This window comes from Leucoraja erinacea, chromosome 8, assembly GCF_028641065.1.
Source record: "Leucoraja erinacea ecotype New England chromosome 8, Leri_hhj_1, whole genome shotgun sequence".
NCBI classification, from domain to species: domain Eukaryota; kingdom Metazoa; phylum Chordata; class Chondrichthyes; order Rajiformes; family Rajidae; genus Leucoraja; species Leucoraja erinaceus.
Genome location: NC_073384.1, coordinates 61,018,188 through 61,043,767, shown reverse-complemented (window position 1 = coordinate 61,043,767; position 25,580 = coordinate 61,018,188). Strand labels below are relative to the sequence as shown.

The window sequence follows — 25,580 nt, the reverse complement described above, 5'->3', positions numbered from 1 at the left end:
AAACATCAGCACCACTTAATGAAAGTAAATAGAACATTACAGCACAGGAATAGGCCCTTCGGCCCACAATGAAATAATTGCCCGACAGGGCTTATCTATATTACTAAAAGTCTGTTCTTCACCGGTTTTGGCCATCTGTGCTGCGATTTCCGAGAGAACGCTGCCACCTATGGCCGTCATTTTTGGCCACCTTGCTCAGAGCCCCCCTCCGCTGCATGTGTGCCGAAGATTTTTCCCGTCGATTAAAAAATGACAGAGAGATATTTATGTTTTTTTACAAAATTCCCCATTCTCTCTGCTGCCCCCGCTGGTGGCAGGGGGGAGGGACTATAAAACCAGGAAGTGGTGTGCCACACAGTCTCTTCAAGATGGAGGAAGGCAGAGGATCGTGTTTCTCTGAGCTGTGAATAACACTGAACACATGTCTACTCAAATGTAAGTGCCCTTAGTGGTTCTAAAATGCTTGCAGAATGGCTCTGAAGCTTGCAAAAAAATGTCTATTGGTTCTAAAGCTTGCAAAAAAATGTCTATTGGTTCTAAAGCTTTCAAAAAATGTCTCTATTGGTTATAAAGCTTGCAAAAAGTGTCTCTATTGGTTCTAAAGCTTGCAAAAAAATGACTATTGGTTCTAAAGCTTGCAAAAAATGTCTATTGGTTCTAAAGCTTGCAAAAAATGTCTATTGGTTCTAAAATGGTTCATACTAGCGCTCCAGAAAGCGCCCCCCCCCCTCTCCCTCCCTCCCCCCCCCCCCTCCCCTGGTTGACTTGGCTTGGGTGTGTCTTGAAATTGAAAGGCACTACTTACTGAAATTGAAAGGCACTACTTACTGCAAATGGTGGCTTTGGAGCTTTGGCTTGAAGTTGAAAGGCACTATGACTGCAAATGGTGACTTGGTTGCTTTGGCTTGAAGTTGAAAGAAAAGTGTTATTAGTTTTTTAAAAAATGTTGAGAATCTCTCTCCTGTCAATCACTCCATGAAAGCCGGAGATGTGGGTGTGGCTCAGTCTCTGCAAGATTGAGGAGGGAGAGGTCACGACTCGCTGTCTTTATTGGCTTTGCACCCTACTTCAAATGGTATGAAACTACACTTGAATTTGGTGGCCTTGCACCCTGCTAGAAGTGTTAAGAAACTGCACTGGAATTTGGTGGCCTTATACCCTGCTTGAAATAGAATTTCAGGGATTAGCCGTGAGTCAACTACCAGCCCACCAGCCGTGAGTGAGTGAGTTGGTAGCACAACAGGCTTGATTGACTAAGACGCCAGCCCAAGAATCCATTTGGCACACAATTTGCATACTAGCCCTCTGGAAACCAGTCCCTTCAGCCCACAACACCCATACTAGCGCCCCAGAAAGCCCCCCCCGCCCCGCAAACTGGCCACCAATATTAGAATTGGTGGTGAGGTGGATTATAGCGTTGGATGACCAGCCCTCCTGTGTGATGCTGAGACCCAACGGGTCCCACTTAGTCTAGTATTCACTGGAATTTAGAAGGATGAGAGGGGATCTTATAGAAACATATAAAATTCTTAAGGGATTGGTTAAGCTAAATGCAGGAAAAATGTTTCGCATGTTGGGGGAGTCCAGAACCAGGGATTACATTTTAAGAATAAGGGGTGGGCCATTTAGGACTGATATGAGGAAACACTTTTTCACCCAGACAGTTGTGAATCTGTTAAATTCTCTGCCACAGGCAGTGGAGGCAAATTCACTGGATGTTCTCAAGAGAGAGTTAGAAATAGCTCTTGGGGCTAATGGAATCAAGTGATATGGGGAGAAAGAAGGAACTGGGTCCTGATTTTGGATGATCAGCCATGATCGTATTGAATGGTGGTGCTGGCTCAAAGGGCCAAATAGCCGATTCCTGCATCTATTTTCTATATTTATGTTTCTATGTCCGTGTCACGTCCAACACCATGCTAAACTAATCTTCCCTGCTTCCTCTGCTTACACGTGATCCATATCCCTTCATTCCCGTCATATCCATGTGCCTATCTAAAGGTCTCTTAAATGTCCCTTAAAAGTCTCTTACCAAGTAAATGTTCCCAAAAGCTGACACAATATTTTTATTTTTAAAGTCGTCTGTCATTCCATTGATTTTGAAAACAAGTCACAGGGTAACTCCTGTGGATAAAGCTCAATTCCTGCAGATGTAGCTAGTGACATTTTGTGAATTCTTGAGATAAATGATTAAGGTCTCACAGAAGAGTGTGAGATGAAGAAAGTTTTGGCCATAAACATAGCTTTCAGGGTGCATTAAAGTAGATTCTTACTTTGTCTGAGCTAGAAAGCTCTTTACAGATTTTCTTCCGTGCCTTTGCCATTTATAGAGTTTTGACAGGTGGAAGAATGCTTTGTATTTCCCAAGAGACCTCTTTAAACCATGATAAGGTCAGATATCACAAATCAAGTTTTTAAAAGTTTCTGTTGTCTATTTACATGAAATTGCAGTGTTCCATGTTAGATACAATTCAACTAATATTTCACAAATGTATGGCAGTGTTCCAGGCAAAAACACACTTGAAAATCAATAACATGGTTGCCACTCTCTGGCAGTTGTGTAAAGCTGTCACCAAATCCTATTGTTAAACTATCCCTCGATACATTCTGTGGGTTCTTGCTGAGTTAAGTTAAACTAACTCTTTAGCTATTTACATGATAGAAATATTAATATCCTCCATCTTATTAATATTATCAGGCTTCAAAATATTCATTTCATCTCTTGCTTTATTACCATAAGTTGCTGCTTGCCTTTGAGTGGCACACCATGTAGTTTATAAAGGGACCTTGCAAAGCCAGACAAAAATTATCTTGGATATTTTTTCATCAATATGGCATTGAGGTCAGGCAGAAAATTTACATAGGTATGCATATGAAAATGCCAGCTAGTTGTTCCTACTCACAAAATGTGTAATCTATTTGTTGCTTACACATCTGAAGCAACTTTCAAGCAGTCCCTGAATCTAAACACTGTCCAAGCCTCTTGATACTGATTTCAGAAACTTGATATGGGGATGTACACTGGCATGGTGCTCATTTTGATTAATGTTCAGCCTCACCATGTAAACATGGACAAGCAGAGATTGTTAGAAGCATGAAAAGGCAGGATCATTACAATTGGTGTGATATACAAGAGCTGTTCTATGTGCATTCACAAGGTTGAAAAATTAGAAATAACAACTTTTTTTTAAATATCAAGCCTTGTGGAACGGAAGATTTGGCATGCACAATGAATAATTTGTTTTTTAATTAGTTGTGGTCAGACTTTTTCAGTCTTCAAACTCTAGATTTGTTTTGTACATCAGCAAAACTTTAATGGTTCATTATCCTCAGAATATGCAAAGCAAGAATAATTGTGAATGTATCGAAAATATAACAAATGTAGCAGGAGACAAGAAATTGGCAATATTCACAGAACATGTATGTGAAATTATTTAACGCAACCATTATGCCCCACAATTTCTGAATAATTATGACAAGAAGCAACTAAAATATAGATGAGCATAATTTGCTGAGTGGTCTTAAGGGATGCTTCAAAGAAGGAGGGAAATACAGAGGGAAATTGGGAATAAATCGCAGAGTGTAGGGTCAAGGCAGTAGTTGCAAGCTTGAATTCACTGGCCACCTCTTGTCAGCAAATAAAAAACTATGCTCTGGAATTATGGAGACACACAAAATGCTGGAGTAAAGGGCCTGTCCCACTTGGCCGTTATTTGTGCATCACGCAGATGGCACGCAAAGATTTTGTACATCCCAAAATCCTGGGACGCCGCGCGCGACCGTGTGTCACTGTTTATGTCACCACGCACCGTCACGCGTAAATGATGTCACGTATATTACGCGCAAATGACGGCCAAGTGGGACAGGCCCTTTAGTTCTGCGGGACAGACAACATCTCGGGAGATGGGCAGTGTTCAGATTTCCAGTCTCCTGTTGCACACCTATGGAAATGAATACAGTAAACCCTCGTTTAAACCCTCTTTATAACGGATTCTGGATTGTGGAGCACAAAACTGTTTCCTACTGTACAGCTATCTGCACAGCCACCCAACCCTAATAATTCGAGCCAACAGTCACAATTCCAACAAAAAGTACAGTTCTCGTCTGTTGATTGCCATTATGATTAAAATGTCACCTCTTGAATGATACTTTGTCCAGTGATCATTAGAACAAAACAGAACGTGCACATTTGGGAAAGAAAAATCTCAAATTTTCAGGCACATGAAAACGGTTGAGCAAATATTTAAATATCAGGAATGCTGCTGAACAGTCTATTGTAGTGAAAGATTGTAAGTAACAGATTTAATTGGAGTCAGAAAATATGACCTTTGGAGAATCACGATGGTATTATAATGTATTATTAATCTAGCTAGTTGAGAATTCCATCTTGAAGGCTTCTCTCCAAAGTGGTGTAAAATGAATAAAATAATCTTTATCAAAGTAAATAGAACTGTGAAAAGAACATTTGGCAGTTTGTACATGAGTCTCTAGAACTGTTTAATTGCCTTATGGTGTCATGGAGAGCATTGTGCAGCCAAACTCATGGTCCTCAGAGATTTACCCACATTTCAAATCAAGAACAAAGCAGAGTATCCTTGGCTCAAAAATAAATATCTAAGTGAAATACGCATTTTGAACAGTCATATAATTTCTTTAAAGAGGCTTAGTTCTTCATCTAGGTCATGACTGGCCTGATGCCGCCTGCTGGATTCAATCAGCCTCTTTCCATTAGCAACAAACATATTTTATTGATGTCTGTCACAGTAGTAGCAGACAAGTATTCACACATGGTACATGACGCAATCATAAATCTCGACCAATTATACTGATCTGTCAATCTCTCTTCGGAGCGCAATTAGTCACCACAATCATAACAATAATCGCATCTTGAATTGAAAGCCCACTTTATTCAAATATATCGAAGCAAAAATACATTGTTTATTAAAACAGTACCAACATTATCTAAAGTACATCAACAGAGAATATGTGAGAGTGTATAAATGCAAATAAAATATTTAGTCTCAAGTAAAATAAAATCCAGTCATGTCTGCAATGTCAAGTGCATTTACCAATTAAGTAACGTAATTATAATTTACATTTTCATTTCATAATATAATTATTGAAACATATACTACAGGGAAAAAAATGTAATCCAATGTACTTTAGCTGGCTCTTTGAAAGAGTTCTGGTGCTTAGAGCCAAATCTGTGCTTTTTATTTGAAAATTGAACAATCTCCAGGTTTACAGTGCCCTCTATAATGTTTGGGACAAAGACCCATCATTTATTTATTTGCCTCTGTGCTCCACAATTTGAGATTTGTAATATAAAACAAATCACATGTGGTTAAAGTGCACATTGTCAGATTCTATTAAAGACTATTTTTATACATTTTGGTTTCCACATGGTGTATAAGCTGTGTGTATACAGAGTCCCCTCATTTTAGGGCACCATAATATTTGGGAAACATGGCTTCACAGGCATTTGTAATTGCTCAGGTGTGTTTAATTGCCTCTTTCATGCATGTACAAGAGAGCACTCAGCACCTCATTCTATTAAAATTCATGTCATCTTGAAAATCCTGCATTAAATCATCTCCTAACCTTCATTTTCCCAAGGAGAGCAGCTTTTACAACTTGCTTTTTTGCAGATAACCTTTGTTCCTTGATAAACTCTTTGCATCTTACCAAGGTATTTTAGGTTAAATTAATGGTTTAGTTTAATTTGGAGATACAGTGGGGAAACGGGCTCTTCCTCCCACCAAGTACATGCCAACCAACGATCATTCATACACCAGTTTTATATTATTCCACTTTTGCATCCTACACACTCAGGGCAATTAATAGAAGGCAGTAGAAGGCAATTGACCTACAAACCTGCACATCTTTGGAATGTGGGAGGAAACCGGAGCTCCCAGAGTAAATCCACACAGTCAAAGGAAGAATGTACAAACTCTGTGCAGACAGCACTTCAAGATCAAACCCAGGTCTCCGGTGCTGTATTGTAAGGCAACAACTCTATTGTGACGTCACTGTGCTGCCCTGATGTTCTAGTATGATGTCCCAAAGTTTAGTTATATTTTAGTATTTGTGAACTGACAATATTATAAAGTCACCTTATTATGTTAACAATTTATGTAAAAGGAACAAAAGAACATCTATGCTCATCTACTCTCTTTGTGATCATGCTTTTAACAGTAATGGGCCAGTCCCACTTAGGCAATTTGTTAGGCGATTGCAGACGACTAGGCTGTCGCTACATGGTCGCCGGGGTGTCACCAGTATGGTCGTGAGTAGTCTCCTTAGTTGCCCAAAGAGTCGTAGCATCTTTCTGGTCGCCGCTGGATTTTCAACAAGTTGAAACATTTTCGGAGATAGTCGGCAGGGGTTTTGATGCCAATGAGCGTAGCTTGATTTCTCCTAATGTAGGTGCTGTCGTAGTTGTCGCCAGGTCAACGTAGGTTGTCGCCAGGTGACGTAGGTTGTCGCCAGGTGACGTATGTTGCCGCTTGTGCTGACTTTGTTTTTTTTTGTTGTTGTTAAAGTAATGATTCTATTTCAAATTTTATGTTGAAGGGGGGGCCAGTCGCCGGCAGTCGCCTAAAAATAGCCTAAGTGGGACAGGCCCATAAGTTACCTTTCCATGCCAGGATTCCAAAATTGCAATATTACACATTTTGTTGCAATAGCTAATACATTACTGTTTTTTCTTAGGGGTTCTTGACACATTCTTGTAAGTGGAAATCTTTTAAGTGTTAATTAGTAATGTACAAGGAGGTTATTAAATTTCATTCACAAAGTAGAATGTTGTAGTTTTTCTCCTGTACTTGAAACACTCAACACCATATTTTTTTCCCGCTGCCCTTGGTCCAGAAACCTACCTATCCCTTTTGAACAAAATCAAAAATGGAGCCTTAACAGCACTCTTGAGTTGAGAAATGCAAAGATTCAAAGATTTACCACCCATTCAGAAGGGCAAATATCTCTTAGAATATTTGTTTCATTAATTTTATCCTACCTTTCTTGATCAAATTCCTGATCTTCCTTTTCTGAAGTCAACAGTGTTCTCCACCCTCCAGTCAAGAAACACATAAACCTCTTGATTGAATGCAATCTTTGATTTTCCTGTCAGCCATGTGAGGACCCCTAAAGCACTTAGTGGATACATCCTGTAGATATCTACAATTATTCCCACCTGATACCCTGTACACACTGGGGAAGGTTCATAATGATTCATTGTGCTCCACCCGATAGACCTGATAAATACAATGGTAATTGAGGTTGAATTTACCAATGAAGTAAGAATACTACACACTAAACATATTATAAAGACATCTTTTCAAGGCTTCTTTGCAAATCAGTTCCTTCCTGGGTATTGAGTAATGAGGAAGGATTAGTTAGCAATCTTGTTGTACGTGTCCCCTTGGGCAAGAGTGACCATAATATGGTTGAGTTCTTCATTAGGATGGAGAGTTACATTGTTAATTCAGAAACAATGGTTCTGAACTTAAAGAAAGGTAACTTTGAGGGTATGAGACGTGGATTGGCCAAGATTGACTGGCAATTATTTCTAAAAGGGTTGATGGTGGATATGCAATGGAAGACATTTAAAGACTGCATGGGTGAACTACAAAAATTGTTCATCCCAGTTTGGCAAAAGAATAAATCAGGGAAGGTAGTACATCCATGGATAACGAGGGAAATCAGGGATAGTATCAAAGCGAAGGATGATGCATACAAATTAGCCAGAAAAAGCAGCTTTTCTGGCTAATTTGCCAGAAAAGCTGGAAGCAAAGAGTAGGAGTAAACGGGTCCTTTTCACAATGGCAGGCAGTGACTAGTGGGGTACCCCAAGGCTCAGTGCTGGGTCCCCAGCTATTTACAATATATATTAATGATTTGGATGAGGGAATTGAAGGCAATATCTCCAAGTTTGTGGATGACACTAAGCTGGGGGGCAGTGTTAGCTGTGAGGAGGATGCTAGGAGACTGCAAGGTGACTTGGATAGGCTGGGTGAGTGGGCAAATGTTTGGCAGATGCAGTATAATGTGGATAAATGTGAGGTTATCTATTTTGGTGGAAAAAACGGGAAAGCAGACTATTATCTAAATGGTGACCGATTGGGAAAGGGGGAGATGCAGCGAGACCTGGGTGTCATGGTACACCAGTCATTGAAGGTAGGCATGCAGGTGCAGCAGGCAGTAAAGAAAGCGAATGGTATGTTAGCTTTCATTGCAAAAGGATTTGAGTATAGGAGCAGGGAGGTTCTACTGCAGTTGTACAGGGTCTTGGTGAAACCACACCTGGAGTATTGCGTACAGTTTTGGTCTCCAAATCTGAGGAAGGACATTATTGCCATAGAGGGAGTGCAGAGACGGATCACCAGACTGATTCCTGGGATGTCAGGACTGTCTTATGAAGAAAGACTGGATAGACTTGGTTTATACTCTCTAGAATTCAGGAGATTGAAAGGGGATCTTATAGAAACTTACAAAATTCTTAAGGGGTAGGACAGGCTAGATGCAGGAAGATTGTTCCCGATGTTAGAGAAGTCCAGGACAAGGGGTCACAGCTTAAGGATAAGGGGGAAATCCTTTAAAACCGAGATGAGAAGAACTTTTTTCACACAGAGAGTGGTGAATCTCTGGAACTCTCTGCCACAGAGGGTAGTTGAGGCCAGTTAATTGGCTATATTTAAGAGGGAGTTAGATGTGGCCCTTGTGGCTAAGGGGATCAGGGGGTATGGAGCGAAGGCAGGTACGGGATACTGAGTTGGATGATCAGCCATGATCATATTGAATGGCGGTGCAGGCTCGAAGGGCCGACTGGCCTACTCCTGCACCTAATTTCTATGTTTCTAAACCATCTTAATGTGGCAGTATCTGATAATCCACTGGACAACACTGTTTCAGTCAGTGAAAATAGGCATGGGATGTGGCATATCTGGAATTTTAGATTTTATTAACTTTGGTTATGAGCAAAAATGCATAATGACTGAACTAAATAGTTGCATTATCCCAGTTCTCAAGAAAATTAAAGTGGTCTATCTCAATGACTACTTTCCTGTAGTTCTAAAATTGACTAATTTTAAAAGATTGTTAATACAGGTGCACAACCTTTTATCCGGAGTTTCGGAAACCAAAAAGCTCCGAAAACCGGACATTTTTTCCAGGATGTCGTCTGCACACCAAAGCTCGTGTTTGGTGCCAAACTTGATGCAAAACGACCCACGGTCAACCCAGGTCTGTACTACTGTAGTGGCTGCCTCCTCCCCCGGAGACCGGGGAGACACTTAAACATCTGTAAATCATTGCTTAAATGTTAGTCAGTTAGTTTGGAGGGCTTTTGCTGTGGCCGCCGACTCCCAACATCGCGCAGTAAGCTCCGGAGCGCTGTGGCCGCCGACTCCCAACATCGCGGAGCTGGGTAGCGGGCGTCCGGCCGCGGGCAGCGCCGGTGGTAGCTCCGACCCCGGCAACTCTACCCCTGGCTGCCGGACGCCCACAGCCCCAACTCCACGATGTGTGTCGGCGGCCACAGCGCTCCGGAGCTTACCGCACGGCGACCCAGTAAGGCATTGCCCGCTCCCCGCTGGTATCCCAGCGCTGCAACGCCGACAACTCCCAACATCGCGGAGCTAGGGCTGCGGGTGTCCGGCCGCGGGCCGCGCTGCATTTGGAGCGCCGCGCAGACAGGGGTAGAGTTGCCAGGGTCGGGGCTACAACCGGCGGCGCCCGTGGCTGGACGCCCACAGCCCCAGCTCCGTGATGTTGGGAGTCGGTGGCCACAGCACTTCGGAGCTTACTGCACGGCGACCCGGTAAGGCATTGCCTGCTCCCCGCCTCTCCGACCAGGTAGGGGACTAAGAATTAAAGTTTCCCCCTTCACCCCGCCCCACCACATAAAATCCCTCCAAACTAACTGACTAACATTTAAGCAATGATTTACAATGATTCCCGGTCTCCAGGGAGGAGGCAACCACTCCAGAATTTTCAAGCCGCCCGCGCTACCTACCTAATCTACGCTAAAAATCTTCCATTCCGAAACCCGAAAAATTCCAAAATCTGAGAAATGTCTGGTCCCAAGGCTTTCGGATAAAAGGTTGTGCACCTGTAGTTCACATCTGTGTTCATCTTCTGGACGATTTAGATCCATTGCAATTTGTGTACATGAAAAATAGATCTATAGAGGACACAATCTTGTTTGCATTATATTCGGCCCAGACTTACCTTTACAACAAGAACACCCATGTGAGGATGCTACTCATTGACAACAGCTCAGCTTTCAACATCATAATAACAAATTCTCACCTGCAGCTCATCCCTAAACTTCTGGGCCTTGGCCTTGAGGCTTTCATCTGCAACTGGCTCCTGAACTTACTGAACGCAGACATCAGTCAGGTAGAATTGGTGATGCCATTTCCTCCACCTCGACCCTCAATACTAAGATTGAGACCTTGTGTCATGGTGTTTACTTTAAAAAAAAAAAAAAAAGGCCTATTTACTTTATTGGGTTTCTGGCATGATTTAGCACATCCTAAAGGATTGCCTCAAACTTCTACAGGTGCAAAATAGAAAGTATTTGGAGGGGATTGGTCTTAACGTGCAGAGAGTGGTGAACATAGCCCAGTCCATCATAGGCTTGTTACTTCCTCCAATCTAATCCATCTTCACAGTGCACCACATCAGGAAGGCTAGAAGATGCTTCAAGAATGCCTACTACCCTGGCCATCCCCTTTTCACCTTTCTATCAACTGGGAGATGATACAAGAGCTTGAAATCCTGAATGTCTAGACTTAAGGATAGCTTCTTCCCTTCTACCAACAGACTCCTGAACCAATCACCTCTTTCACACCCCCTTCTTGGAGGTTCTGCCAAGTATACCTATTCTTAAATCTACCTCATTTAGCTATACACAACCTTAGTTTTTTTTTCCACTATTTTGGAATGCACAAGATTTCTTACACCTTTCTGCTGTTTTGCACACATCGTTGTATTTCCTGTCACCTCTATCATTGCTGGTTGTATACTGTTTACGATGTGAACTTCGTATCAGCAGGGAATTTCATTGCCTCTTGGGGTACATGACAAATAGATGTTCTGAATCTGAAATTATGATATCTATTTTCATAAATAAGCAGTTATAAAAACATATTTTTTGACAATGTTATCTTTTCTTTTCAGGAACGATATCCATAAACAGCAAACGTTCACCATACATGGCACATGGGGAGAGTGAGATTCTGGACCTGGATGATGATCTATATCTGGGTGGACTTCCTGAGAACAAAGCAGCCCTCATTTTTCCAACAGAAGTGTGGACGGCTCTTCTTAACTATGGCTATGTTGGATGTATTAGAGACTTGTTCATTGACGGACAAAGTAAAGACGTACGAAGGATGGCTGAAGTCCAAAATGTGGCTGGAGTGAAACCTTCATGTGCCAAGGAGGTTCCAAAGCAGTGCCTTAGTGACCCATGTCGAAATAATGGTATTTGTAGAGAAGGCTGGAACCGATATATTTGTGACTGTTCGGGAACTGGATTTCTGGGCAGGTCCTGTGAGAGAGGTAAGCTGTATTTCTAATCACAGTATTACATTTTGTGCGCAATATTTTATTGTTTTTCTGAACTTCATAACATTTATGATGTAAGTATATATAATATAATTCGATATAATAAATTGTGTCTACCTTTTAAAAACTTTTATGTTTGCTCTGTATTAAATCATACGTTCATTTAAATTTCAGAGAGTGGCCAGATAATTGGTGGGTGATTTTGTGTCAAACTGCAAGTGGTACTTTTCACTGGAGAAATAATGTTGGTTGTGTCGAAATACCTCTTGTTGGTCAGTCATTGGATAGACATAATGCCATTCACATTGATACTCAGCTCTTTCTTTCAATACTGGTTAGTTAATACGATGTGAAAGTGAACAATATAAAAGAGAAAACTTGGAAAAACCTGGAGGGAAGGAATAAAAAGAAATTAGTAACATTATGTAATTGGTTTGCATCGTTACAATCATAAGAATAATTCTGAATATGGATTAGGTATCTGAATCACTTCAAGGCGTAGTTGACAATGGGCAGTAAATCTATCCCAGTGGGAAATAAAAATAGTGTAAAATAACATTAAATGTTTTAAGGAAAATGGTCAGTCATCATTTGCTGATGAAATGAGATTACTATAAAATATGCAATAGTTTGTACTGAAACAACTAATACGTCATTTAATTACTCGTGAAGACTAATATGTGTTAAATTTTCAGATTTTTCGTGATTTGTCTAAGTCTCACCAACTGAAATGCATCACTACCAACAATAATTATTGTTATTGTTACTGTAATAGTTGAAAGCAATCATTTTTTGCCCCAGTTTGAATGGTGAACCTTGCAGCCTACATACAGCAACTAGCCATAGTAAAATAATATAGAAAATACTGGAAATGTTCAGCAGGTCGTGGAGAGAAAAAGTTAACATTTCAGATGAAACAGATGAAAAGGAATTAACTTGAATTGGTAACAATTCTCTACAAATACTGCTTGACCTTCTGAGGATCACTGACATTTCTAATTTATTTTATTTTAGATATCCCATATTTGCCATTTTGTTATTCCCCAGCGATAAAAATTGTAACGCTAAAAATAACCACATAATTTATTCACCAGCTCTTGGAGAGTGCCTCGTATTTTAAATTATGCATTCTGCAACAATCTGTAAAATAATTTATGAAATTTAAGTGGAGCAAGCATTTGTAGAGTTTAGCTGTGGAGCGATTTGTTGTAATTTTCATTTATTTTATTCATTTGAGTTTCTCGGTAAACAAATCAGTACTGTTAAAATGAAATTTCTATCAGGATTTTTTGAAGCACAGAAAGCAGAGTGCCAACATGCTTGAGGTTAAACAGTCTTTGCCAAAGATGCTATAGCAAGCAAGATAGTGCACTCCTGCTAAAACCAATGGGCTGACGTGCAGTACGCTACGGAGCGCAACGTCAGCCTTTTTGTCGGCCATTTCAGTAAACTGGACCCGACCCGACTTTGTAAAACCCTCTCGCAGTGTTATCAGCGTTGTGGAGGAACTGTGTGTGTGTGTGTGTTTGTGTGTGTGTGTGTGATATAGTGTTAGACATAGTGTTAGACCCATTATTCATAATTCTGTTAATTCATAATTCTGCTATTTTTTGTTAATGATGAATATGTCAATAAATTATAATTCTGTTAATTTTCTTTTTAAATTTTTTTTTATAATTTTCTTTTTTTTAAATTTTTGAAATATCTTTTTAAATGGCTCATGTGCTGTGTTTGAGTTGATGCTTGTATTAAACTTGCACTCTTTAATTCATTTGATCACACTGTTCACAACTGCGGTATTTGGTAAAATAATAGCAATATGGAGATTCCAGCCACTTGGAATATTCCTTAATGTATTTTTGTGTCTATGGAATTGTTTATCACCAATAAAATGGGTTTGGTCTTCCCAATAGCCAGAGAGTGGATGAGATCTGCCTGTAATGGTTGGGTTATCTCAATGAAGTATTTAACAAATTAAAATTTGTTTTGAGCAAGAGTAACAAATGATGTATAACTTAAGGATGATTTTATTCAGCGACCTTACAACTGATTAGATTGTGTAGGAAAGAACACACATACACATGTATATGAATGTGATATAGATGTATATAATCATATCACACACACACACACACACACACACACACACACACACACACACACACACACACACACACACACACACACACACACACACACACACACACACACATATATATTCCCCCTAATTTTTATGCGTAATGATAAACTTTATTTCAGACTCAAAGCACAGACAAGGGGCAACATAACATGGGTGGGAGGCAGGAGCGGGTTGCTGATCGGCGGTGTGCCCTAGCGGGGACCGGGTAGGGTTGGGGCCGGGATGAAGAGCGGTGCTGGGCCGCAGCCTCGCAGCCTTGCCGCCGATACCGCCGCCTCAGTGCCGTCGCTTCCAAAGATCTTGAAGCAATTTACAGCAGAGCAGTATGCAACAGTAGTAGATGTGGATGCCATGGCCAAAGCAAAGATAGGAGTGTGGAAACGGAAGCCGGTTACGGAAATGGGGCCGAAGATTACCCATGAATCTGCCCATGACCACACCACGTCTTTTTCGTCGAGTACACTATCTTGCTTGATATAGGATCTTTGGTCTTTGCTGCAGACTCATGTATCTATCACACTGTGGGAATGTATCTAGAGAAAGGATTATAATCACTAAAACATAAAAAGCAATGTACTTAAGTGCAAACTTCAAAGTAAGTCAGGCGTCAATTCATTAATGATATGAAATTCCTACTAATGCATTGTGTGGAACTGCTGTCATCTGTTTCTATTCTGAACAATTGACACACACAACGTTCCTGCACCATTACCTCTGGTGTTTTTACATGATTTGGCATTAGTCCCATATTGTTTCTCATCAGAATGCTCCCTTATGTGTCATCTACAACCACAACATCAGGTTCTTTTGAACACTTATAGCATCTAGATCTACTAAACTACCACCAATCTTGACCACTGCATTGCATGTGTTTTTAGAATGCTTGTCCTGGATGAGGGGAAACTTCCTACATTAAACGCTAGGAAACATCGGAATCTCCCTCCTTTGCTATGTATTCCAGTTTTCTTTAACATCAGCAGGTTTTTTTTTACTGGGTTGAATGTCTGATTTCCTATTTGTTCCATCGCATCCCGAAATGCACTTCCATCATTTTTCTGTCAATAAATTTTTAATCGTGGTTTTGTTGTCTCCAGACTCCCCTGTACCACCACTCTCATAAACCACTACTCTCATAAACTTGAATTCTTTCAAAATCCTGCCATTCAGGCCTTGTCTAAATTATTTACAATCATTTATCTCTGATGGGCTTCCAGTGGACCATTGCCTTGAAGTTAAAATGTCCCCCGCTTGTTCGATTGGCCTTCTCCTTCTTGTAAGCTTTTATGTCTTCTTCCACCTTTGACAAATGTTCAGACATTAGCTCGTCTACTGTTTGTTTCACTACAACAATGATTCATTGTATAATGTTGTTTCATGACGAAACTTTGATCTTTGATCAAACTTTTAGTCAACTGCCTGATACACGCTTTCTATCAATTCTTTCCCTGTAATTGTCCATAGTTGCAATGAAACAAACAGTAGAAGAGTTGAATGGAAAATTAGGGTAAGGGGGTAAACTGGAGTATAAGTGAACTGCTTAGGCCTATTGGAAAGCTTCTATGTTTTTAAATGTGGGCAGAAAATGAACAGAATATCAAGAAGCAATGTCACTGTTTGATCATCAATAACTTTTTGCATGTATTTCCCAGGTTAATTTTCAAGTCAGATATTCATTTTTGCAATGTGAGAATTGGAATTGAGATTTAAAAGTTAAATGTCTGAAGAGTCTGGTCCACTTATGCAATTTTTTAGGCGACTGTCATCTTCTTCTTCTTCTTCTTCTTTCGTGTGGCGTGCTAACGTTGTTGGACAACTTGTTCTATTTGATCTTCCGTTTGTGCACGTCGAGTTGATTTCATTAGTCGAAACAGGGCGGACCACATGAAGATTGCAATCTTCCACCCCGGCGACTGTCATAGTCATAGCAGGTCTCCGAAAAAACCCGACGACTGGACCCCCCTACGACAATGTCTACGACAAGCTACAACAACCTACCACCTAGTCGATGTCAAGGTATGGCAAGCTACCAACAACCGACGACCCATTAGAATGCCCACCTATGACCACACCTACGACAACCTACGACCACACAGGAAACAGCCTACGCAATGTCTTGGGGTGAAGCCTGTATGGTCGTGAATAGTCGCCCAAAGAGTCGTACCTTTTTCTGGTCGCCGCTGGATTTTCAACATGTATTTTGAAAATTTTCGGCCACTGTGCTGCAACTGTCCCAGCACTGGCTGCATCCAGTCTTCAGGCGTACCAGGACAAAATGGGAAGAAGGAAGGGAGGAATCATAGTGATAAATACTGATATGATGGGGACTGAGAATGAAAATATTACATGTGAAACAAATCAGCCATTGTTGAAAATATTTGTTTACACATTTCAGGACACGGCACATGGCACACACGTCCCTGCTGAGGCGTACCAGGACAAAAATGAAGGAAGGGGAGGGGTGCCGGCTACAAAAATTGCGTAAGTGGGACAAGCACTTCATGTAATATTTTGAAAAAATATCCCACTTTGTGAATAGTTACATCACTTCAATACTGGCCACAAAATATATTGCTCAGAGATATTCTCAGATCAGTTCCTATAAATATCTTAAGTAGTAATTTTTTCAATTATTTGATGATCACGGGTTCATATGCAGATATGCAGTTCATCTGCATATCTCTACAAATTTTTATGCAGGTTTAAATACATTAAATCCATTTCAACATTGCTGCATAATTTTTGTGTTCAAATCAGAGTTGAAATCTATTCCATCTTCTATTTTCTGTATATGTACCGATATGGACTAATACGGTTATTGTTTGAAATCATTTGTAGATGACCATTTCAGTCACATGATACTGTATGTATTTGAGGCCAAGAGTTACTAACATAGAAACATAGGAAATAGGTGCAGGAGTAGGCCATTCGGCACTTCGAGCCTGCACCGCCATTCGATATGATCATGGCTGATCATGGCTCAAAGTATCCCATCCCTGCCTTCTCTCCATACCGCCTGCTCCCTTTAGCCACAAGGGCCACATCTAACTCCCTCTTAAATATAGCCAATGAACTGGCCTCAACTACCTTATGTGGCAGAGAATTCCACAGATTCACTACTGATTCACCACTCTCTGTGTATTTTTGTTTGGCTTTGTTTCTCTTTCGGAGACATCTGAAGATATAATTGAATTAGACATTTCTCATTTAAAAAAAACAACTCAATTTCAACGAGAAAATGTTTGCAGGCAGAAATGCTCACGTTTTTTTAAATAGTCACGTTGTGGCTTTGTGCCAATTGTTTTGATGCACACAGATTGTTCAATCAAGTACAGAACGAATCTGGCATGGATCACACACAAGCTGTCAGAAGGATTACAAAAACGCTGAGTTGAATGTGCATTCTGTACCACCCTGTGGCACATTGTAGGAATTGCAAATGCCAAAGTCCAGTTCAAATGGCAGTTAACTGAAATTTCAACAGCACATATTATGCATCCTATTCCATTGTCATTAGATTAGAATACCTAAAAATTATATATCCCAATAATGTCTGTCGTGTTTTGATGAATAGAGCTGAAGATAATCAGGATGGAATAGTTTTAAATACATACAACTTTAGAAATGATAGCACAAATTGTTTCATGAAATGCAATATATATATATATAATAAATAATAAAGTTCTATTGGGAAATTATTTTCAGAGTAATCGGACACTTGACAAATTCTTTCGAAATCTATGACTTTCCTTTCCTAGTTTGATGTATCCCTGATGCACAAAGTTGTCCGAACCTGTCTGCGGTAACCAACAGATTGCCTCGTAAACCTGGGAGCTACTTCTAGAACTATTCATGCAGGCTTGAGTGGCCTACAGATGGTACATGACCCACCTGCAGAAACAGGCCTTCACAATATCTGAGGTTTACTCTGCCATAAATTAAAGGACACTTGCCTGACCAGTTCCCATGCCAACTCTGTCAAAGTCAATTTTAAGTTTAAACCTGCACCTTGAGAAAGCCCTCTCTTAACATTCCAGATTGCAACCACCACCCTCCTTTCCCAAATCCCTAAATATGATCATGACCAACATTCTTGGTAACTTTTAGTTTTGTTTAACTTGGAGATACAGAAACATGGAGATGAAGGCACTTCGGCCCACTGAGTCAGTGCAGACCATCGATCCCTGTGCATTGACACTGTCTGACACACCAGGAACAATTGACAATTTTACCTAGCCAATTAACCTACAAATTTTTGCTTCTTTAGAGTGTAGTAAGAAACGGGAACTCCTGGAGATAACCCACGCAGGTCATGGGGAGAACATACAAACTCCATGCAGACAGCACCCATAGTCAAGATCGAGCCCGGGTTCCTGGCCCTGTAAGGCAACGACTTTACTGCTGTGCCACTGTACCACCCTAAAATCACTCTTGTCACTCAACTGCACCACCACTGATATTTAACCATTGAAGTCCTTAGCCCTTAAACAACTCTCCACCCAGGCCCCATTATATTGTAACCGACCTCAACTATTCAGAAGCACCTGGTTTCCTCTGTATATTCATTGGATGAAATTGCTTTGAGTGCTATTAATTCAGTTGGATAGCATTGGGCTGTGGAAATGTCCATGCTTCTGACCAGTAAATAATTTCAGTATCAAATTTCAGCTTCAAAGCAATCCCACCACTGGTTATATCTTCCCATATCGACCCCTATTCTGTTTTTTCGCCGAGCCCATGGCTCCCAGCTGCACTGCTGCACTGATCACTCCCCACCCAAATGCTCCTTCATCTCAGGTATTGTCTCTTGCAACCACAGGAGATGAAACATCTGTCTCTACTCCTCCTACATAGGGTGATTGTTTGTCAGCACGGACTCGGTGGGCCGAAGGGCCTCTTCCCACACTTTAACTCTACACTAAACCAAACCTCCTTTCTCATCCTCATTCAGGAACCCCACATACATTCCAGGTGAGACAGACGTTCACATGCACCTCCTCCAATCTTGTTCATTGCATTTGCTGCTCTTGATGTTGGCCCCCTCTACATTGGTGTGACCACATGTAGACTAGATGACCACGTTGCGAGAAATAGCTGGAGCTCCTGATTGTTGGCAATTTTAACTCTCCTTCCCATTACCATTCTGACCTTTCTGTCAAGGGTGTTCACTGTGAGAGTGAAGTACATGCAAACGAGAAGAACATCAGTTTATATTCTGCTTGGGCAGCCGACAACCCAATAGCATTTACATTAAATTATCTATTTATAATGAACTGCCCACCGCCTATTCTCATCTACCCAGCTTTCTCCCCCTCACTGCCATGCACACCTTTCTGTCTTTCCGGTTCCCTTATCCACATCAAGCAGTTCCTTTCCCCTCCTCCACTTCATCCATTCACTCATCTCCCATCCCTCCCTCCACCAGACTCCACATATTTTACCCCACCTCCTTGTCCCAACTGCCCACCATCCCTCAGACTGGTTCTACCCTCAATTTTCTTCCTTATCAGTCTCCTGCACCCTTCTGTCTCCTCTACATCTCCTCCACTTGTGGTTACTATCTCCATCCATCTCTCCCCCTGCTGACCCCAACCCCCAAACCATACCTCCTCAATTAGATCCACCTATCAGTTTCTAGTTTTTGCCCCACCTTCTCCCTTCACTTCTTTGACCAGCTGTCTCCCCTCTACTCCATTGGTTCGAAGAAAGGTCCCAACCCAAAATATCGTCCGTCTATTTCTCTCCACAGATACTGCCTGACCTGCTGAGTTCTGACAGTAGACAAAAGTGCTGGTGAAACTCAACGGTGTGAGGTAGCATCTATGGAGCAAAGGAAATATGCAACGTTTCGGGCCAAACCCCTTCTTCAGGCTGATTGAGGAGTGGGATGCGGGAGGGGGGGGGGGGGGGGGGGGGGTGTAGAAAAAGAGCTAGAAACGAGGAAAGCAGAACAATGCAAGGGAGGTAATAGGTGAACATAGGCAGGGACATTTGGACAAAGAGAGGATTGTGTTTATTTTACTGCTTCCACATTTTGTATGTAATTTTTTGTCATGTGCTTCAAGGTATTTTTGAAGACATTGTTTTTATTTTATGAGAAAATGTTATTAAGATAATTGCAATATGTTCTTTTGATATACAGCTGAGCATGTTGAAATCAGCAAAGGACTGTTCTTTCACTTCAAAGATTTAGGCTCTATTCAATTGCTGTCACTGAAAATCCAAGCACAGTAAAGATTAAAGCTCAAAAATTCTAGCACAGGATAGGTTGTAATAAGGGCCCAATTATAATTAGGAAGTCGCTGTTTTGATTCTAGTGTAAAGATTGTATCCAGAAGTTCTTACTAAAATAAATGCATATTTGTTTATGGCCATTAAAACTGATTAGCACCATGTTGAGATGTACACACAGAAAATGATTGCCATATCAAATAATACATATTATTTGAGAGAGCAACCAGATACTTCATTTCCAATTAGCCAATGTTATTCATAAGCTGGTAATCAATGCAGTAAAATTTGTCCCTGGTTACCTGCTTTTAGCACGTGACTGAATAATATCCATGCAATATCCTCTGCTTCTGAAATTTATCTCCATTGAAATATATGGAACTGAATTTTGGAAGAAAAGTACAACATTCTTAGACTGCTGTCTTGTATGTCAAAACCAATGGGAGACACATTTCTACCACAGTCACAACTCCCTTGTGCCAACATTTTTTTTTCATCATCATAAACATGAACATTTGCAGCTTAGACTAGTTTTTTTTAAGCCTGTTTATTTCAATTTTGCAAGTTGGTTTCCTGGCAACAAGACCCAAAACGTCACATATTCCTTTTCTCCAGAGATGCTGCCTGACCTGCCGAGTTACTCCAGTTTTTTGCTTCTATCTAAGAAAGGTTACAAATTGAGTTTAAAAACAACAATGTGGATCTGAGGGAGGGTCACCTGTATTTATTATCTTCAAAATAGTACATGTTATCATGCCAAGTTTGTTACTTTTAATTGTGAAATTGTTGCCATGCAAGTAAAAACTTTGAATATGCATGAGTTTTTAAAATCTTCTTTGGGATGTTAAAATAAACATGATCAAATATTGTGACAAAGCAATAATATGGCAGCCACTTGCAAGAGCTTTTATTGTCGGGATTATTGCTACTGATACCACAGTTTCTATCGTGATTTGTTCTGAATATTAGATGTGCAGATTGTGCTCATTGGGCACAATTATTTTTTTAAAAAGGATCAAAGAGAAAGCTCACTAAGAGAGTAAACTGGGATTTCTAAAGTATTGTCAGTTTTATTACCATGATTTAAAGGTTATATTCTATTCTGCGTATGAGCCCTAATTTTATTTTTAGTAAGATTATTAATCCTATGAATTATTATTGAAAGAAAGTACAGCAAGAATACAAATTAAGACCGATAGGTACAGTATAATTAATGTCTGCCTAGTGTTTCCACTGAGATATTACTAGCAATGCCTACCTGCACTCATGTACATAATCGGGAATATTGTGATTTATTGTTTAGTAGATGTGTTTTGCCGTTTTCATTTCTGAATTATAGAATGAGATTTGAAGCCTGGATGATTTTAGGAGGGTTATGTCGTAATGAAAAGTTGATATTTCAATATTAAAATGTCTATTATGTATTGATGTTTGGTTATTGATGTGTTATTCTTAATAGTAAAACGAATGTTTGAGCATTCAAGATGTAAAAAGTAATGATGAAATATTACGATATGAATTTGTTGACTGAGAAAGTGTGACAAATGGTTCTCCATCTTCAAGATAATGTGCATCTTTGACAAAGTTGTGATTGGGTGATGAGACACACATCATGGATAAGTATCCATTATTCTCCAAATGACTTATCTGTTTAGTAGGAATGACATTTCCACTGTCTCATTTTCTTATACACATCGGTGCTTTTCAGGGAAATAAATGTCAGCTTGATGTGAAATAGCAGGGGTTGATTAAAAAAATAAGGGCAAACATAGTTATGATCGAACTGATTGGATTCCAGTGCTGCATCCTTCTGATTGGAGACAAGGGCATATAATGGTTGTGTCACCCATCATTGGGTCATAACCCATTCTTCTGACATTTGTGGCATGGAAGGGAATGGTGAGGGCAAGGGCAGCTTAATGAGGGATTTGCAAGGTAGTCCAGGAGTTTCACCAGACATTGACCTTGTAAGAGGGATATATATTTTTAACATCTGTGGGCTTAATCCCAGCATTTGTGGGCAAAGATCACTGATTCAGATTTGATATGAATGGCCATTTACTTGCTGAAGAACAATTCCCAAATTTGATGTTCTAAATTATTTCCCTAACCTGTCATGTGAATGCCATGACAGAGTGGTACTTTTTTTTTAAACACTGTCTAGTAGTATGTAAATAAGTCTGACCGAGATTAGGGCAAGAGTCTGAGTCATGATCCTAGTGCTTTATTTCCCTTTGATTTCAGATCCATAGTTTAGTTTAGAGATATAGCATGGAAACAGGCCCTTCAGCCACTGAGACCGCACCGACCAGCGACCCCCAAACAGGGGATCCCAAAACTGGGGGAAATTTTACGTTCATACCAAGCCAATTGATCTACAAATCTGTAAATCTTTGGAGTGCGGAAGGAAATCGAAAATCTCGGAGAAAACCCATGCAGCTCACGTGGAAAAAGCACAAGCTCTATGCAGATAGCACTCGTAGTCAGGATCGAACCCGGGTCCCTGGCGCTGTAAGGCAGCAACTCTACTGCTGTGCCACCCTTCACAAACAAAGCTATACATACAAGTGTAAAGATGTTATTTAGTTTCAGAATATTTATATTTATATTATTCCCTTTGGTATAATAACAAGGATCAGAGGCCAGTAACAAAGTAATTTTAGTTGCATCTGTCATACCCCTATGGATTTCTCTTGTGGCAGAGGTAAACGAATGAATGACTCATTGTCATTGTTTTCATTTCATGCAGTTACTTACTGCTTCTCTAAACTGGAATAGATGTGGATGATTATGTGATTATAAATTTTAGCAGCCCCTGTTCGTTCATGAGTCTCAATTTAATGTGCTGATTTTAATTTATTTTAATCCATTTGAGATTTTAAACTGTAAAAAAAAATCATAATGCACTAATTCTGCTTCATTACACTGCTGAGCTTGTTGTTCCTTATTTACCTCCTCTGCTGTCAACCTGTTTTGTCATCTGCTGTACCATCTGGCCCCCCATTCTCCATATCTGACCTGGGCCAAGACAGACAATCAGGCTCCACATTAATTATTTCATTTGTCACACTTTTTTTTCAGAATCTATTTTCTCTGTTTGCTGAGTATCTCAGACTCCACCTATTTGATTTTCTAAGTTGTCTGTCTTTACTTTGATGCGTTTCCTGCTGTATAGGTTATGTGATAAAAGGGTGCAGATAGGAAGAGAAGAGAAGGGAAAGATAAAGCTAGAGAGTGGGATTTAAGAAGATGGGCACAGGGGAGAGTAGGGAGAAGGGGAAAGAAGGACATGAGAGTTGAAAAATGGGTGCGCACCAGAATGTGTAGGGGGGCACAGGTTAGAGAGGGGGAAGGAGGATAGTACTTAAAATTGAAGAATTCAATGTTCATACCGTTGGGTTGTCAGCTAACCTAGCAGAATATCAGGTGATATTCCTTCATTTTGGGTGTGACCTCACTCTGACAGTGGAGAATGCCCAGGTTGGTTTGCAACTGGGAGATCCAGCAGACCTTGGCGGACAGAGTGTTCGGCAGAACTATTGCATGTCTTAACTTTGTCTCACCAATGTGAAGCGATCCAGATGGGAAGCACAAATTCAAAAGATGAGGTTTGAAGAAGTGCATGTGAACCTCTTGGGTAGGACTACTAAGGTCCTTGGGTGGAGTTGACAGAGGAGATGCAGGGATAGGTGCTACTGTACATCGCCTGCTGGTGCAGGGACAAGTACCTGGGGAGTGGACAATTTGGGTTATTGCAACAAAGCCACATTTCCTTTCATGCTTTTCCAGGTATATGAAATGTATTTACATCAGTAGGTTTTAGTATTCTGTGGCAAAATGTTGGGCTGAGCTGAAACCAGCAGATGGGAAGACAGATGTTGCAGCATTGGATCCCTTTTCTTCATTTTTCACTGTTAAACATGAGATTGTCACTGCTTACAGATGGTTTTGTTGTAGGTGTTGTTAACAGATATATTGTTGTAATTGTGTTGATTAATTCCTATTGTGAGCAGAGGATAAGTTATGTTTTTGAGTTCAATTGCTTCCATTTTACAGCCTTTGTTACTTTCCCAACTTTAATCACACATCATAATTTTCAGATAACACTGCATGTTTTTTCTTTCTGATACAACATGTCCTCTGTTTTGATCATGGTGCATCCAATTGATCTTGAATGCGAGGAATAACACTCTTATGTTATATGTTGTTGCATGTCCACCAATATGTAATGATAAAAATACACTAGCAAGGCCAGGTCTCCATTCATCTTGATCATCCCTATCATTGGATCAAGTTTTATTCATTCTTCTTTGCTGCCCCACTTGGAAAGAAAGCATACATTTTCCACTTCCGCCCCAAAATATGAAGTGTGGGACTTGGCATGTCTGGGTCTTAATGGATAACCCCAACCAAGTGGACCTAAACTCTGATCTGCTACCATTGCTTGGGAAATAAATAGATTAGATATTGATCCACTGAACGTTGGGGTTTACAGAAGAGACGTCATCTTCAAGATATACTCTGGCTGCATAGATTGGAAATACATCTTCATTTTTTCATATGAATAAAACGTTAGGCAGCTTTCCCTCAGGACACGTGCAGTATCTCCACCCACGATTTAACAAAATACATTGCCTGGAATTTCTAATGCATTCTAATGGATGTGCTAAATGGATGTACCTTCTTCGGCAATCCATCAGGATTGAGAATGAATTGTTTTTACTCTAGTTATGTGGATTTTGCGGTGACTGATCAGGCTAATGTAGGAACCGTAAACTGTTCCAGACAAGGGACAGGAGTTGCTTGATGGGATGAGCAATTAAGTAGATTGTGAGGTGATACATTCCGTCTTCTGCTTGCATATGGCTTGGAATAGGGCATTATTTTGGGAGTCTGGATTCAGATACGTGAATAATATGACCTATCCCATAGAATTGAGTGAGGATATTTAGGGCCTCAGTGCTAGGGATGTTGGGTTGTGAACAGACACTGTTCGGTCTGAAGAAAGGTCTCCTATCCATGTTCTCCGGAGATGTTGGCTGACCTGCTGAGTTACTCCGGCACTTTGTGTCCTTTTGGAGACTGTGGTTGATTCACTTATCCTTCATTTGAATGTTCTTCTACTGCCTTGAGATATCTGCTGTTGGTAGTCCAGGTCTCAGAAGCACAAAGGAGGTCAAGACTTGCTGCATTCTTGTAGAGTGTGGGTTTAATGTCAGGTTTGAGGTCTTCATCTTCAAATACCCTTTTCCTCAATTGACCAATGTCTGTGCTGGAACTCTGAAGGCAATGGTCAATTTCATCACTGATGTCTGTCCATGCTAATAAGTTGGACTGATGATATGAAAAGAGATTCTAATATCTTGCGATGAACATTTATTGTTGTAGAGGGAACCTTTTGTCTTGCTTATTAAAGGACAGAAATGGCTTGAGTAACTCAGCGGATTAAGCAGCATCTCAGGAGAATATGGATAGGTGACGGTCTTTCAGACAGATGCTTTGTCTTGCTGATGCTGAATATAAGTATCATCTCCTATGCTTTATTAGTTGAGTTGATGATGACAGAGTTTTCCATAACATGTGTGCATCTGCATACTGCAGCTCAGTTATTGAGATTCTTGGTTCTTGAGCTTAGTCTTTC

General features: G+C 40.4%; 1 protein-coding gene across 13 annotated transcripts in view; it reads left to right on the top strand.

Moving 5' to 3' along the window:
• nrxn1a (neurexin 1a) overlaps window positions 1–25,580 on the top strand; it is a 1,388,176-nt gene that overhangs the window by 682,179 nt on the left and 680,417 nt on the right. For all 13 annotated transcript variants that reach the window (XM_055639808.1, XM_055639806.1, XM_055639818.1 and 10 more), the window contains one exon: window positions 11,182–11,565. In XM_055639808.1, coding sequence (XP_055495783.1) covers window positions 11,182–11,565 — 384 coding nt within the window. The remainder of the gene's footprint in view (window positions 1–11,181; window positions 11,566–25,580) is intronic.